The sequence below is a fragment of the Humulus lupulus genome, chromosome 8, assembly GCF_963169125.1.
Source record: "Humulus lupulus chromosome 8, drHumLupu1.1, whole genome shotgun sequence".
NCBI lineage: Eukaryota > Viridiplantae > Streptophyta > Magnoliopsida > Rosales > Cannabaceae > Humulus > Humulus lupulus.
Window position 1 is genome coordinate 37,182,783 of NC_084800.1, and position 14,295 is coordinate 37,197,077.

Sequence of the window (14,295 nt, forward strand, 5' to 3'; positions counted from 1 at the left end):
TTATATTTTTATTTTTAGGGATTTTAATTAATAATATTTAATTTTAATTTAATTAAAATCTGAATTTTAAATCATTTTAAAGTTTTTATTAGATTTTTATTTAATTTTTAAATATATAAATGAATTTTTTAATTAAAAAATAAAAAATATCCACTTAGACAATCAGAAGCCACCACGTAGGAGCTCACCTGGCACTTAACAACCAAGTACCTACGGATGCCAAAAAAGTGTGATGTTAGGTATTTTAGCCGCAAAAAAAAAAGACTTGGGTATTTAAGTGTTATAAAGTGAATAATATAGGCATTTTCGCCACAAATATCCCCATTTTAATTAATTAATTTATTTATTTTTGTTTAAGTTTATGTTTGTTATAGATTTTGAATGTGGCAGTGACAACAAAATATTATATATTTTATGTTTAATATAATTTTTAAGTTTAAGTTTAAATAAATTTTATTTAAGTTATTAAATATATGATTTTAATATTTTAAAATAATTATTATTGTAAAATATCTCAAAAATATCATATATTAATTTGTTTAATTATTTAATTTTATTTAAGTTTAAGCCATGATTACAATCTACCGTTAAATATAAGAACATTCCGTTAAAGTTAACGAAAAAAATAAAAGACCATTAAAACCAATAATTTCCGTTATCTACACATTTTTTTATATAGAAGAGATATGTAAAAATGAAAGTACAAATTGACTAATTATAAGCTTGAGTGAATTTTGCATTAATATAAACATTGAGATTTTTTCTTTTTCTTCTAAATTCTAACTGATATTATTTTATTATATGATAAATCAAAAAAAAAATTTCCGAACTATTAACACTTTCAAATTGTGCTCAACTATTTTTTTTCGTTGTTAGATATTCCCACAAACTATTCACATTTATGAGTTGCAGGACTTTTGTTAGGTTTTGTCCTACGTTGTTAGTTGATGTGACATTTTTGGCCACATGTATAAAAAAGTTAGTTTTTAAATCCTAAATACTAATTAATTCTTAAAAAAATACTAATTTTTTTATTAATTTATAGTTTAAAAATGTTATAAATTTCAATTAAATGAAAATAAGTAATAAAAAAAATAAAAAAAACAAACTTACTAAACCACAATCCTAATTTAATATAAACTTTAACCTTAAAAAGGAAAAAAATATCAAATTAAACCTAGAATCACAAGTAAAAAATCAACCCCTTGAAACTTTAACATTTTCATTCTTTTCGCCAATCTTTTTCTTCTTGTTTGTTTTTTTTCTTCGCAAGTTTGGGAACAGGATGGGGAAGATCAGACAGGAGGGGGAGACGCTTGCGTGCGTCTAGGCAAGATCCTAGAGGTGAACATTTGACCCAAAAAAGCGCCCGACTCGCAACTCGAAAACATGATTTTTTTTGTAAAACCTGTTGATTTCGGGTGAAATCCGACCCGAACCCGACATGGTTCGGGTCGAGTTAAGGTTTTAAAATTGAGAACACACGGGTTCCGGTGTAACCCGAACCCAAATATAACTAAAAAAAATAAAAAATCGAAAAAATTAATGCTTATTTTTTTTTTAAATTACTAATGTCCAATTTCTAAAAAAAAAATCAACATTACCAAACTAATAACAAAGTTAAAAAAAAACATGTGAAAAAAAAGTGTCAAAAAATGGTATTTTAAATTTTTTTTTACCAAGGCCCATTTTTTGCCCAAAGCCCATTTTTGGACCAATCTTACCCGAAACGCGATCAAACCCGACCCCACCAAACCCGAAATCACTCCAAAACTTGAAAATTTCGGACCGGATTCGGTACCACTTTCATCAACCTGAAACCCGCAAAACCCGAACCCGATGCACCCGAAACCCGAAAACCTGATCTGTGTGCACCCCTACAAGATCCGACTGGAACCTCCATGCATTTGGGTGAGGCCGGAGCTAGAGAAGACAATTGACATTATCGTAGTTGGAGGAGAGTGAGTGATGAACATATCTGAGATTTCGACGGGAGTTGAGTGTTCAATGAGATCTCGTTGTTTTGGAGTCGCCATGCTCGGGAATGGACGGGGTTGAGTCATCAAGATATTTATGGTTGAAGAACATCATGAGTTCATTTCTTTATAGTTTTGAGATTGGAAGTTAGATATGAGATTCATGGTTGAAGAAGAATGTCTATGAGTTTATTATTGATGAATAAATTTTTGTTGAGTTTTATGATAAAGATGAATAGTTTTTAAAAATAAATATGGGTTCATTTAATGATGAATATAAAAATTTTCTTTTTAATTTTTTTAAATATATTTTTTATCTTTTAATTATTTAAAATGAATTTAAAAATTTTTAAAATAATTTTTATATTTAAATTATACACGTGTCATTTCCACGTTATCAAACTATCACATAAATGTTCAGTTAGCCAAATAACAGGAAAATTAATGGAACCCATAATTTTTAAGAATTATCAAACTATCACATAAATGTTCAGTTAGACAAATAACAGGAAAATTAATGGAACCCATAATTTTTAAGAATTTTTAAGAACGCCAAAAATTTAAGGGTACTATTTAAAAATAGTAATAGTTGTGAGAAAAAAATCCTAATTATTCTCTATTTTATAAAATAATAAACTCGTAAAACAAATAATGAGATTTGTCAAAAAAAAAAAAAAATCATAAGATTTGGACACTAATTTTAACAGGAGGGGGGCGATAATCCATTGGCCAAAGTAAACAGCCAAAAAAACGAATTAAAAGCCATAATTTTTTATTTATTGGTATTGTTTTATTTTACTTTTAAAAGAAAAATAAAAAAAATATGGCGGATGAAAATCCTAAGAACCCACCAATATCCTTATCGCCATTGTATTTTGCCAGGCAGAGAAGCAGCCACACATACCCGTTTCCAAATTTCCATTAGCCTGTAGAGAACTGGTTTTGCCTGTCTCTTTCGCTCTTTCTCTCCTTCGTTACCTTATATTATCCCCACTTTTATAGCCACACACCCTCTTCTCTCATTTCCTTTTCACTCACTCTTTCTCCCTCTCTCTCAACTCAACGTAACCCAAGTGTTTGAATTCTATTCATGTTGTCTCTTTGAGAGAGGTAAGAAAGTTTCTTTTTTGTGTAGAACTATCAGTTTTTGGATTTGAAATTTTGTTTTTTCAATCAGATTCTTTGTTGGGTACTTCTAATACTGCTGTTTTTGCTGAATTTGGTTCTTGTATCCCCTGAATTTTGCTTCTGTTGATAATTTTTCCCCCATATACTTGACTGTATACTTGTGGAATTGTAGACAAAGAAAATGAGTTTATCATAGAATTCATTAGTTTTACTGGAAGCATGCAAGGAACAATGGCTTCCATGGCTTCCCTGGTCAGTTTAGGAAGTGTTATGATAGTGGGTTCGTCTGAAAGGTCCCGTTCATTTGTTAGGAGAGTTTCTTTGTCTAGAAGAAATTTTAGAGGTAACAAAGGATGGCATTGTGTGTCAGTTTCTGTCTGTAAATATTCAGTCACAGCGACAGATTTAATTGCTGAGCAAGGCAATGCTGTTTCCCTTGATTCTAACACCTATAAAGGAAGTAGTAGTACTGATGGCCAAGCTGACTTTGTACTCAAGCCTTCCCCGAAGCCGGTATTGAAGTCCTCGGGGTCCAATGTAGAAACCCTTTTGGGTGGGAACTCAACAGATTGGGACCCTTCAAGAAATAGTCGGGGCTCTAATGATGAAGGGCTAGGTAGTGAGCAAGAAAGAAGTAAGGTGATTGAGTCGCTTGGAGAGGTTTTGGAGAAGGCGGAAAAGCTTGAAACTTCAACATCAGGCGAATTGGGTAATAACACAGGTAGTGGGTCTGTAAATAAACCAGCACTCTCTAATACAAGTAATGTCTCTAGAAATGCTGAACCACCTGTGAACTCGATGGCGAATAGGAGAACTAAAACAATGAAGAGTGTGTGGAGGAAAGGTGATTCTGTTGCATCTGTTAAAAAAGTTGTAAAGGAATCACCTAAACTCGATGGGAAGGTTGATAGAGAAGATCCTAAATCTGGGAGAGGAGTGAAGGTAGAGTCTCAAACCCCTGTTGCTCCTTTAAGGCCGCAGCCACCCTTGAGACCACAACCGAAATTACAAACAAAACCTTCTGTAGCGCCAAATCCAACAATCAAGAAACCTGTTATATTGAAGGATGTGGGGGCTGTTAAAAGTTCTCAAACAACAAATGACACTGATTCAACTATGAAAACGAAAGAACGGAAGCCGATTTTGATTGACAAATTTGCAAGCAAGAAACCAGTGGTTGATCCTGTAATTGCTCAAGCAGTTTTAGCTCCTACAAAACCAGTAAAGAGTCCTCCCCCAGGAAAATTCAAAGATGATTATCGGAAGAAAAATGCTGCTGGAGGCTCACGGAGGCGAATGAAAGCTGACAATGATGTTGATATTGATGATTCATCAGAACTCAATGTTTCCATTCCTGGAGCAGCCAGGAAAGGTAGGAAATGGAGTAAAGCGAGCAGGAAAGCAGCTCGACTCCAGGCTGCCAGAGATGCCGCTCCTGTCAAAGTAGAAATCCTAGAGGTTGTTGAAAAAGGTATGTCAGTTGAGGAGTTGGCTTACGATCTGGCCATCAGTGAAGGTGAAATTCTTGGGTATTTGTACTCAAAGGGAATTAAGCCTGATGGCGTTCAAACTCTGGACAGAGATATTGTTAAAATGGTTTGCAAAGAGTATGGCGTGGAAGTCATAGATGCTGATCCTGTAAAAGTGGAAGAAATGGCAAAAAAGAAGGCATTTTTTGATGAAAAAGACTTGGACAAACTAGAAGAGAGGCCTCCAGTCTTAACTATTATGGGACACGTGGATCATGGCAAAGTATGTGGTATTCAGTCTTGTCCCTTGGTTTTGGATATTTTCTCAATTTCTTGTATTTTGTTTGTTTGGGTGTACTTGTAGACTTTGGTATCTTAGTAATGCTGATATGCTTATGGTCTTCCTCTTTGGCAGACGACCCTTTTAGACTGCATCCGAAAAAGCAAGGTACATGTTCACACATTGTAGCTTATCTTATTTTGATTTTTTCTTTCAGCTGTTTTGCAATCAATCTCATTATTTAAGGTGTTTTAGTATGCAAGGCCGTTTTTTCATGCAACTTTGGAGAAATGTTTCAGTTTTTGTATTTGATTGGATACTTGAAGTTCAGTTATAGTGAAATCTTATTTACAACATGTTAGTTCTCATATTGTTGGTTTGTATTAATAGATCCATGTAGAGTTACCCAATAGGGGTTGCTCAAATGGTCAGGCATGTGGTTTGCTCCCACAAGGTCTAAGGTTCAAGTCTCTCCTAGGCACCTACGTAGCAATTGCTATAATTTTTTGGTCTAAAAGTATTGTAGATTTAGACAGGGATCATAGTTTCAAAAAGATATAAGAGTTCTATGTAGAATTGATGCTAGCACTCCTACTCATAATATAACTAAAGGCTGTTTGGTTAATATTTACAGGTAGCTTCCTCAGAAGCAGGTGGAATTACGCAAGGAATTGGAGCATATAAAGTCCTTGTACCTGTTGATGGCAAGTTGCAACCATGCGTTTTCCTTGATACTCCTGGGCATGAGGTATACTTGCCAACAATCACTTAAAACTTAACAGACAACAAACACTGTGTCTGGTCTTATTTTAGCAACCAGTTTCATTTTGCTAGAAAATGTTGTTATGAATTGTGACATCCATGCATTTTTCTTGCCTTATATGATGTATTTATACACAAAACAATATTATGTAATATAACAATATAATGTCAACTCATGTAGGCTTTCGGAGCGATGAGAGCTCGTGGTGCAAGGGTGACAGACATCGCTATCATTGTTGTGGCCGCAGATGATGGAATTCGCCCTCAGACAACTGAGGCAATAGCTCATGCCAGAGCTGCTGGAGTACCAATAGTGATAGCTATAAACAAGGTACTTAACTATAGTGGCATATTTTTTAGCAGTAGAGATGTAAAGGAAGTAAAATTTCATTGTTAGGTCATACCTGATTGTGCTTGGCATTGTCTTGGTTCTTTCTTCGGCAGTTATTCTTCTTGCTAAATGAAGTCATGTTATTCTTATCATGTGGAGTAAGGACTTGCATTTATGTTTTTTGTGTACATAACCCTAACACTCATTTTTTCTTCTTCTCTTCTCTTGTATTCATCAGATAGATAGAGATGGAGCTAATCCAGAACGAGTGATGCAAGAGCTTTCTTCAATTGGTCTAATGCCAGAAGATTGGGGTGGTGACATCCCGATGGTCCAGGTTATAATTTTTGCTTTTTTTTTTTGTTTGAAAAAGAAATGAATCTCTGATTTCTGTCTGCTTAAATTCTTATTTTATTTATTTATTTTTGTAGATAAGTGCTCTTAAAGGCAATAATGTCGACGAGCTGTTGGAAACTGTTATGCTTGTTGCAGAGGTTGGTCAAATCTTATTGGTGCTGATAATTTAGCTATGACACACTTGTAACTTAGTTCCATCATATAATTTTTTTCCCTCTGTTATTTGTTACTGCTTACAAAGACGTATTTTTTTTTGGTAATTTGTTTGGCTGGCCATTTTTGTGGTCTACTTACCAAGTGCCTGTATATTTATCTATTTTGATTAACCTCCATTATTGTTGTTGGTTTTGTTTATTTTTTAAAATTAATTTATTTTTCTCGATTTTACTTTATAAAAGGAAGACTAACTTCAGGGCTCAGCCTTCTTTGGAAATCTAATATTAAGTTATTTACTCATTGTTTCCAAATTACTTTGAGATGGACTCTAGTGTGCAATTGTGCAGTAAATATGTCATAATAAGTGAAGATTTAGTTGTTTGCCTGACTCTTGTTCTGTTTGAGCTTTGGTATTTGAGGAAATGCCTAGAATGCCAGTGCACTATAATATTGTATTAATATTCTTGCAGTATGTTCTTACAGGTTTCTTCTATCGATATTCTCATAATTATTAGTTATTTTTTTGGTTGCTTATATTCTCTTTAGTCTAATAATTTGTATATTTGTTTTAGTTGCAAGAGTTAAAGGCTAATCCCCATAGAACTGCAAAGGGCACCGTCATTGAAGCAGGTCTTGATAAATCAAAAGGACCGCTAGCTACAGTTATTGTGCAAAATGGAACTCTCAAAAGGGGAGACGTTGTAGTTTGTGGAGAAGCCTTCGGAAAGGTTTGTATGGAGGGAATATCATCTCTTAACACTTTTTTATTTGTTTGTTATTTTTTTCCCCCATTTGTTGCCTACCTGATCAATGTTAATCAGATGGGCTTTCTACTAGTGTAATTTTCACTATTACTAATTGAAGGTTTATTTGTCATACGTGGTCAGGTGCGGGCTTTATTTGATGATGATGGAAAGCGTGTTGATGAGGCTGGACCCTCCATACCTGTTCAGGTTTTGTTTTTGATATATATCTTTTTCCATCATCTTTCAAATGGTCTTTGTGATTCGTGCAGGTCACAATTTCTTGTTACTGGTTCATAAAAGAGAAATCCTGGATAAAAAAAAACCTTTCACCACAATTACACAGTATTTATTCTTTATGTGTCATTTTTAGAATTTGGTCTTATTTTTTATTGGAGGCGCTAATTTTGGCTCTATATGCTAGAACAGGCGAAATAACTTTAAATTCTAGAATTATGTAAGGCTGGGTGAAGCTTATTGGTTAATATGAGAAACTGATTTGAGTCCAATGTAAACCAGTTTTTCATGCAAGTAGCTTTGTAGAAATTGATGAAAATTAATACACAGGTTTTTTTTTTTCCTTTGTGGGTGTTCGTGGTAGAGAGAGGGGTAGACCTCTAGTTTTGAAGTGCTGTTCATTCTGTTTAATCCTATCATGTTTCCTTCTAAACCAGTAGCTCTTGTCCTTGTTATTCATTGCGCTTTTGTGGCTGAAGGGGATTCATTTTTTGTTTCGCATGAACATATAATATGTATGCACATAAGGTTTGTTTTAATTGATTATGCTAGACAGTTATCTGTTACTACTCTGAAATAAATTGATGACGATTTAGAAATAAAGTGGTTTGCACTATTATTAATAAATTATCATTAAACAATAAAATTAGTAACAAATTTCTTAAGTTCAATAAATTTTTTGTTGAAGTTGATTCATGTGCTTAACAGAAATTTTGAAAGTACCAATGCTTTCTATGGGTCACATTATTAACACCAACAAACACACACACTCACAAAATCATCCACTCTTTTCATTAGCCTAACGAATATTATCTGTGTGTTGCAGGTAATTGGATTGAATACCGTCCCAATTTCTGGTGATGTATTTGAGGTTGTTGAATCCCTGGATATTGCAAGAGAAAAGGCAGAGTCTTCTGCTGTGTCATTGCGGGACCAACGTATATCAGCTAAGGCCGGAGATGGGAAAATTACTCTTTCATCTTTAGCTTCAGCTGTGGCTGCAGGAAAAGTGTCTGGGATAGATTTGCACCAGCTAAATATTGTCATGAAGGTTGATGTTCAGGTATGTGTATCTTGTTATTTTATTTATATGGAAACCTACCAAGTTTGCTCGATCTGGGGAGTTTTGACTTTGAGTTATACATTATAGTCTACAACTTCATTTCAAGACTATCTCATCAACTACATAATCATTCGGATACTATCAATTAAAGAAAGCATTGCTCTTACTATTTGAAGAGAATTAATAACTTTAGAATTCTCAAGAGCTCTTCAAAATTTCTTTCATCCTTTTCATTTCTGGAGGTTTTAAGTCTAGGGTACCAAAAAAGAAAAAAAATACTCTAATTTTTCTATGAAATCTGATCAATCGAGATATTTCCCCACAGTAATTTTTTATGGCGAGTTGCTTAGAGTTTAAAGTCTTGGTGTTGCTTGAGGTGAGGGTTTTTATACCGACTAGAAAGTGGATAGATTACAGTTTAAAGAAAAAGCTACAATTTCTAGAAGCACTCACAGGCTCACAGCAGTTATCTATTAATATGGTTTAGTTCAGGCAAAGATTATGAATAGCTTTGGGTGACAGGGTACTTGTGTCTAAAAATAGGTTGCCTGATATGAGATTACTAGACGAAGAAACTTGGTTTTTATGATAGAAAGCATTGCCATTTGTATCGGTATTTGGTTGGACAGTGAATGATAATCCTTAAATTAAAATAGCATTCTAAACAACTTATGCTTATGTTCTAATATCCTCCATCAGCCATTATTAGTTCTCTGGACTGGAGTCTGGGAACTGCTACTCATCATTGAAGTTATATTATCTTATGACATTTGGTGAATGCTACTAAATTTTATATGTTGAATTATTATGGCTTTCTTAACTTCTTGGGTACTAAACTGGTCCTATCACAGAAACCATTAAATATTTAGAACTCCATTATTGTAATGTAATAAATGAGGTTTTTAAATTTTAATTTGAGTGCATTTTGGTGAATTACGTTGCATAAACATGATCCAAACTATTCTAGCTGTACTTCTGGAAACAAATTAAATTTTGTGTGGAAGTATCACCTTTTGCTTTATGGAAGACTAGTTATGATTGATATGAAGTCAAAGTGCTTGTGCGAGTAACATTAGGTGCTTGCTGTACTTGTACTAGAAACTTGACATCGGTATAATACAAATTACAGTATATTTTGTTGATAATTTGTTATTTCTCCGCTGCAATTAAAGTTTGTTCTTTGATCATGACTAGGGATCAATTGAGGCTGTAAAACAAGCCCTGCAAACTCTACCGCAAGATAACGTCACCTTGAAGTTTCTCTTAGAAGCAACGGGTAATGTAAGTAACAGCGATGTTGATCTTGCAGTTGCCAGCGATGCCATTATCTTGGGTTTTAATGTCAAAGTACCAGCTTCTGTGAAAAGTTTGGCAGAGAACAAAGGAGTTGAAATTCGGCTGTATAGAGTTATCTATGAACTTATTGACGATATGCGAAATGCAATGGAAGGACTCTTGGATCCTGTTGAGGTTAGTTGAATTATGAAATTTGTTATAATTCTTTTTGTTTCATTTTGAAGTGGAGACAGGTGAGATGACAGGTTAATCTTATGTAGCATTTGATTAATTCTTTTCTCTACTTTTTGGCCCTATCTGATGCCCAAGTGTATGCTACTTGACGCTTATCTCGTATTACTTTCCTTTCCATATTATTTCTAATTATTGAAGCAAGTTATTTCCCTTTATAATGCAATCAATGGTCTTGGCATTTAACTCCCTTATTCATGTAAAGCATATTTTTTACACATACCATGTCCTTATATATGTGTGTGGGTGGATACATAATAATATGTATCATGAATCAGCATGGATATTCATTTTTCTGGCAATGTTCAAGGGTTATATGATGATAGGGATAACTTAGGTTATTGCTGGATCTCATGGCTTCAAGTCCTTTCATTTTATAGGCTCATACTGCCTCACCTTGATTTCTCTTAAGTTTCTATAATATTCACAATTCATTTTACTGCTTATCTGTTCATAGGAACAAGTACCAATTGGCTCAGCTGAAGTCCGGGCAGTATTCAGCAGTGGCAGTGGTCGTGTAGCTGGATGCATGGTAAATGATGGTAAAGTTGTTACAGGCTGCGGCATCCGTGTCCTCCGAAGGGGTAAGGAAGTTTTTGTTGGCCTTCTTGATTCGTTGAGGCGTGTTAAGGAGATTGTGAAAGAGGTAAGTCAAATTATTTCTAAATCTAATCTCCTAGTTTCTTGTGCATTTATTTGTCTAGTGGTATCTCCATGTCATAATATCTCATGCATCAATTGAAGTTGTACAGACATTCCTATAGAGTTTTTTCTTTTAAATTCCCAATACTTGGTATTTTTTTTCTTCTTCCTTCTTCCGCCGTCTTTTGGGCATTCACCAAAGTTTTTTGGGGTGATTCCACTTTATGGTTTCTAATTTTCTGGGGGAACAGGTAAATGCTGGACTTGAGTGTGGAATTGGTATGGAGGACTTTGATGATTGGGAGGAGGGAGACACTATTGAAGCCTTCAACACAGTTGAAAAGAGGCGTACCCTTGAAGAGGCATCCACTTCAATATCGGAAGCATTGGAAGGAATGAAATATTAGAAGGCATGCGATTCTAAATTTGGCTGCTGTTCTTTTCTTGAGGAATATCAATTTTTGATTATCGTCGACAGATAGACATAGTAGCAGCGCTCTCCAATCAGTGATCCGACACTGCTTTGCAGCTATGTATCGGCAAGCTCCCATCGTGCACAATTTATTTGGAGTGGGGGGTGCCATGGCTCTGTCTTGGCATGAAATTACTTTTCTTGTAATCTATACACTGTATATAATTATGAATTTTGTAATTTCAGTTTCTTTTGTAAAAGAGAGAAGAACAACATTCATTTAGTTATTGTTTCAATGTGAGGATCTCTTTTGCCTTGAAGCAAGCCCAAAAAAGTGTATCATATGCCACAAAACTTGATATGGAATTACCAAAAAAAAAAGAAGCTGGATTCCTCATCCCACTCTTGAGCTACTGGTCTTGTTATTATTATTATTATTATTACTATTATTTAAATTCTAATGAAATAGTGTACTTAATGGTAAAAGAACTGAAATCATAATTCACAAGCACAACTCTTTGTGCAACAAGAAGAGCTGACTAAAGTACCAATCAGATCCGGCGAGTGTGCCAGTCAAAGGTCAAGCAAATTCAATCCAACCGCTAGTTGAGATTGAGAGGTACCTTTTTGTCCATTGGAAGAATTTTTCAAGTACATTGATACAACAGAAAAAGAGAACTCACAAACATTGACTGCTGTTTCATTAAGGGAGCTGGAAGTAAAATTTGATATGATGGGTGCAAAAATTAGCTGGACAGAGAAGAAGATAACAACAGTGAGTGTCGCTATCCTTGGACCAGTGGACCACCACCACGAGATTCTTCAGAAAGAATACACACATGCAAGCCATTGAGGTCAAATATGAACAAAATTGCTGGTGATGTTGTCACGACTCATGCTGTAGTTGGTATGTTTTACCTTTTATTTGTGATATCGGATTAAAATTCTTAGTTCCTTGATTCTAATTGTAACATGCGGTTTAAATTGGTTCTTATCTGCCAGAATAAATTAAACAAATAAACTATCACAATAAAAAAAACCAAATATATTTGTGTTTGTGTTGAGTGCCACTAGTTAACGATTTTCTATGTTTTGAGTTTATCAAGAACCATTAGTTAACGAGTTTCCACGTTTATGCTTATTAGGGACCATTAGTTAACAAATTTCTGGGCAAGTTGGAGAGTCAAGGGGACAGAGAGAATGATTGCCATTTGCACCGAACTCAGAAAGGTCAGTTTTCATGGCATGGAATGGTAATGTTAATGGTATGGTGTTCTTATGGGGACTGTGCAAATGACTCTTTCTTCACTTATCATGGGTGTTTTGGTTATGCAACTAAAACAGTGTCATTATTCTTAAGACTATATACAGTAGCGATTTGTGGTAAGATCTGCAATAGGTTTCTAGCAGCAGCACCGTCCAAGATCTATTTTATATTATAAGAGCACTGGTGTGGTGTAATATTATTTATTAAATGTTCATATGTAACAACAGGACATGGAACATGATGCCTGCTGATTAAAGAAAGGACTACCTTCACATGGGTTGGTGGTAGATACGGAGAAATTAAAGCCTCATTTTGTTTTTTCCTTGAACATACCAAAAAAGATGATCTCTTTTCATGGATATAACCATAGAATTTAAGATCTCGAATACCCTTTTTTGTTACATCTCTCTACTTGTGTTACAGTCAACTTGTTCAGTTTAATTGAGAGGTGAGAAAGGGAATAAAAGAGTTTGACTGTTTACCAGTAGTTTGTGAGAATGGAAAATAAAATAAAGGGAATTTCACTCATAGAAAAATATGTTGGAAGTGATGGTCAATTTTTCAAAAGGGATTTAGCATTTAATATTTGGATTCGAAAAGTGAATGAATACTATGATTATTATAATGATGAGTATAAATGTGGGAAATGTGGGGCATAATTTCAGCATAATTTTCTTAAACATTACTCTTTCTTTCATATTCTTGAATAGTTGAATCACATTGAGCTTTCAAATGAAGTAATACTATTTGTCTTGTGATCCCAAATAATACTGAGCTTCAACCACCCTCATGATTCAAGATAGTCTTATATAAAATTGCAACGTAAGGTACCAAACTACCAAATACCAATATAAATTCTTGGCAAGAAAAATGCTTACAAAGCTTGGTTTGCACTAAAAGTGCTCACTAAATAAATTGACTCAGATCAACCTTTTCTTTTCTTCCTTTTGCACATGAGATGTCTCCTTTCATATGCATGGCATACACCCCAAAGGCCCAAATTGGCATAAAACACAAAAAAGGAAGAAAATAAAATAATAATAATAATAATAAAACGCTTTTATGTTTACTAATCATGAAATAAATGTCAAAGTATGAAGGAGAGAAAATAGAGCTTTGTATTTCATAAATGAATTATGAGTGAACAGACTGTCATTACCTGGACTACTTTTGAGCTGTTTTTTTTTGTCAATAATTTATATCCATACATGTCTTCTTTTGAAAAATATTATTGCTTTTTTAATTTTATTTTATAATTTTTACATTCACGGTTTTGTCCATTTCTTAGTTGCAACTTGCACCAACACATTGAAATAAATAGAAAACGATAGACATATGTGATATGTTAACTGCAAAAATATGAAAGGCTATCAACCCAAAGCCGAAAGTACTAATTAAGTTTACACATTTAGTCTTTTTTATTTTAAAAAAAAAGTCAGAAATTTGATTAAGAAATACTTACAACTAAAGAAAAGGAAACCAATATACAATCTTTAAATATTAATTACCATGCAAGAGTGAGCATGGTGTGTATATATTATTATTATTGTACATATCCAACATAATTATAGTATGGAATCACTTTGTTGGCAAATATACAAACCTTAATCATGACTTTCACTAATCAAAATAAATGATATTATATATTATATGTTCTTTGCCTTAAAACTATCCAATTAGAGGTTTAATATTATTAAAGGGTTATTCTAATTGATATGGTTTTTATGTTTAAATCTAGAAGATTTAATGGAAAAAAGAAAACGGTAAGGAATCCCTACATTATAGCAACGTATAGCTACAAAAAAACTAATTTTTGTTCCAACAAAATTAAACAAAAAAAAGTTAATTTTCTTTAATAAGAATTGCTTTATTTTCGTTTTTACTATTTCGATCATGAAATGCAGCTAACTCTCTGGGTCGAGAGCTTAATAGTCAACACAAATCT

At 33.7% G+C, this 14,295-nt stretch overlaps 1 protein-coding gene across 2 annotated transcripts; it reads left to right on the forward strand.

Moving 5' to 3' along the window:
- The first annotated feature begins 2,885 nt into the window (after positions 1-2,885).
- Positions 2,886-11,480, forward strand: LOC133796830 (translation initiation factor IF-2, chloroplastic). Of its 2 annotated transcripts, XM_062234504.1 has the most exons (13): positions 2,886-3,086; positions 3,277-4,856; positions 4,989-5,021; positions 5,488-5,601; positions 5,797-5,946; positions 6,185-6,283; positions 6,378-6,440; positions 7,032-7,187; positions 7,347-7,412; positions 8,266-8,502; positions 9,697-9,972; positions 10,487-10,675; positions 10,923-11,480. In XM_062234504.1, exons 2-13 carry the CDS (start codon positions 3,324-3,326, stop codon positions 11,076-11,078), a joined length of 3,072 nt encoding a protein of 1,023 aa, XP_062090488.1. In that variant the 5' UTR covers positions 2,886-3,086; positions 3,277-3,323; the 3' UTR covers positions 11,079-11,480. The 2 variants fall into 2 exon arrangements, with proteins under 2 accessions (XP_062090488.1, XP_062090487.1); XM_062234503.1 differs by having other exon boundaries at positions 2,886-4,856.
- The last annotated feature ends 2,815 nt before the right edge of the window (positions 11,481-14,295 follow it).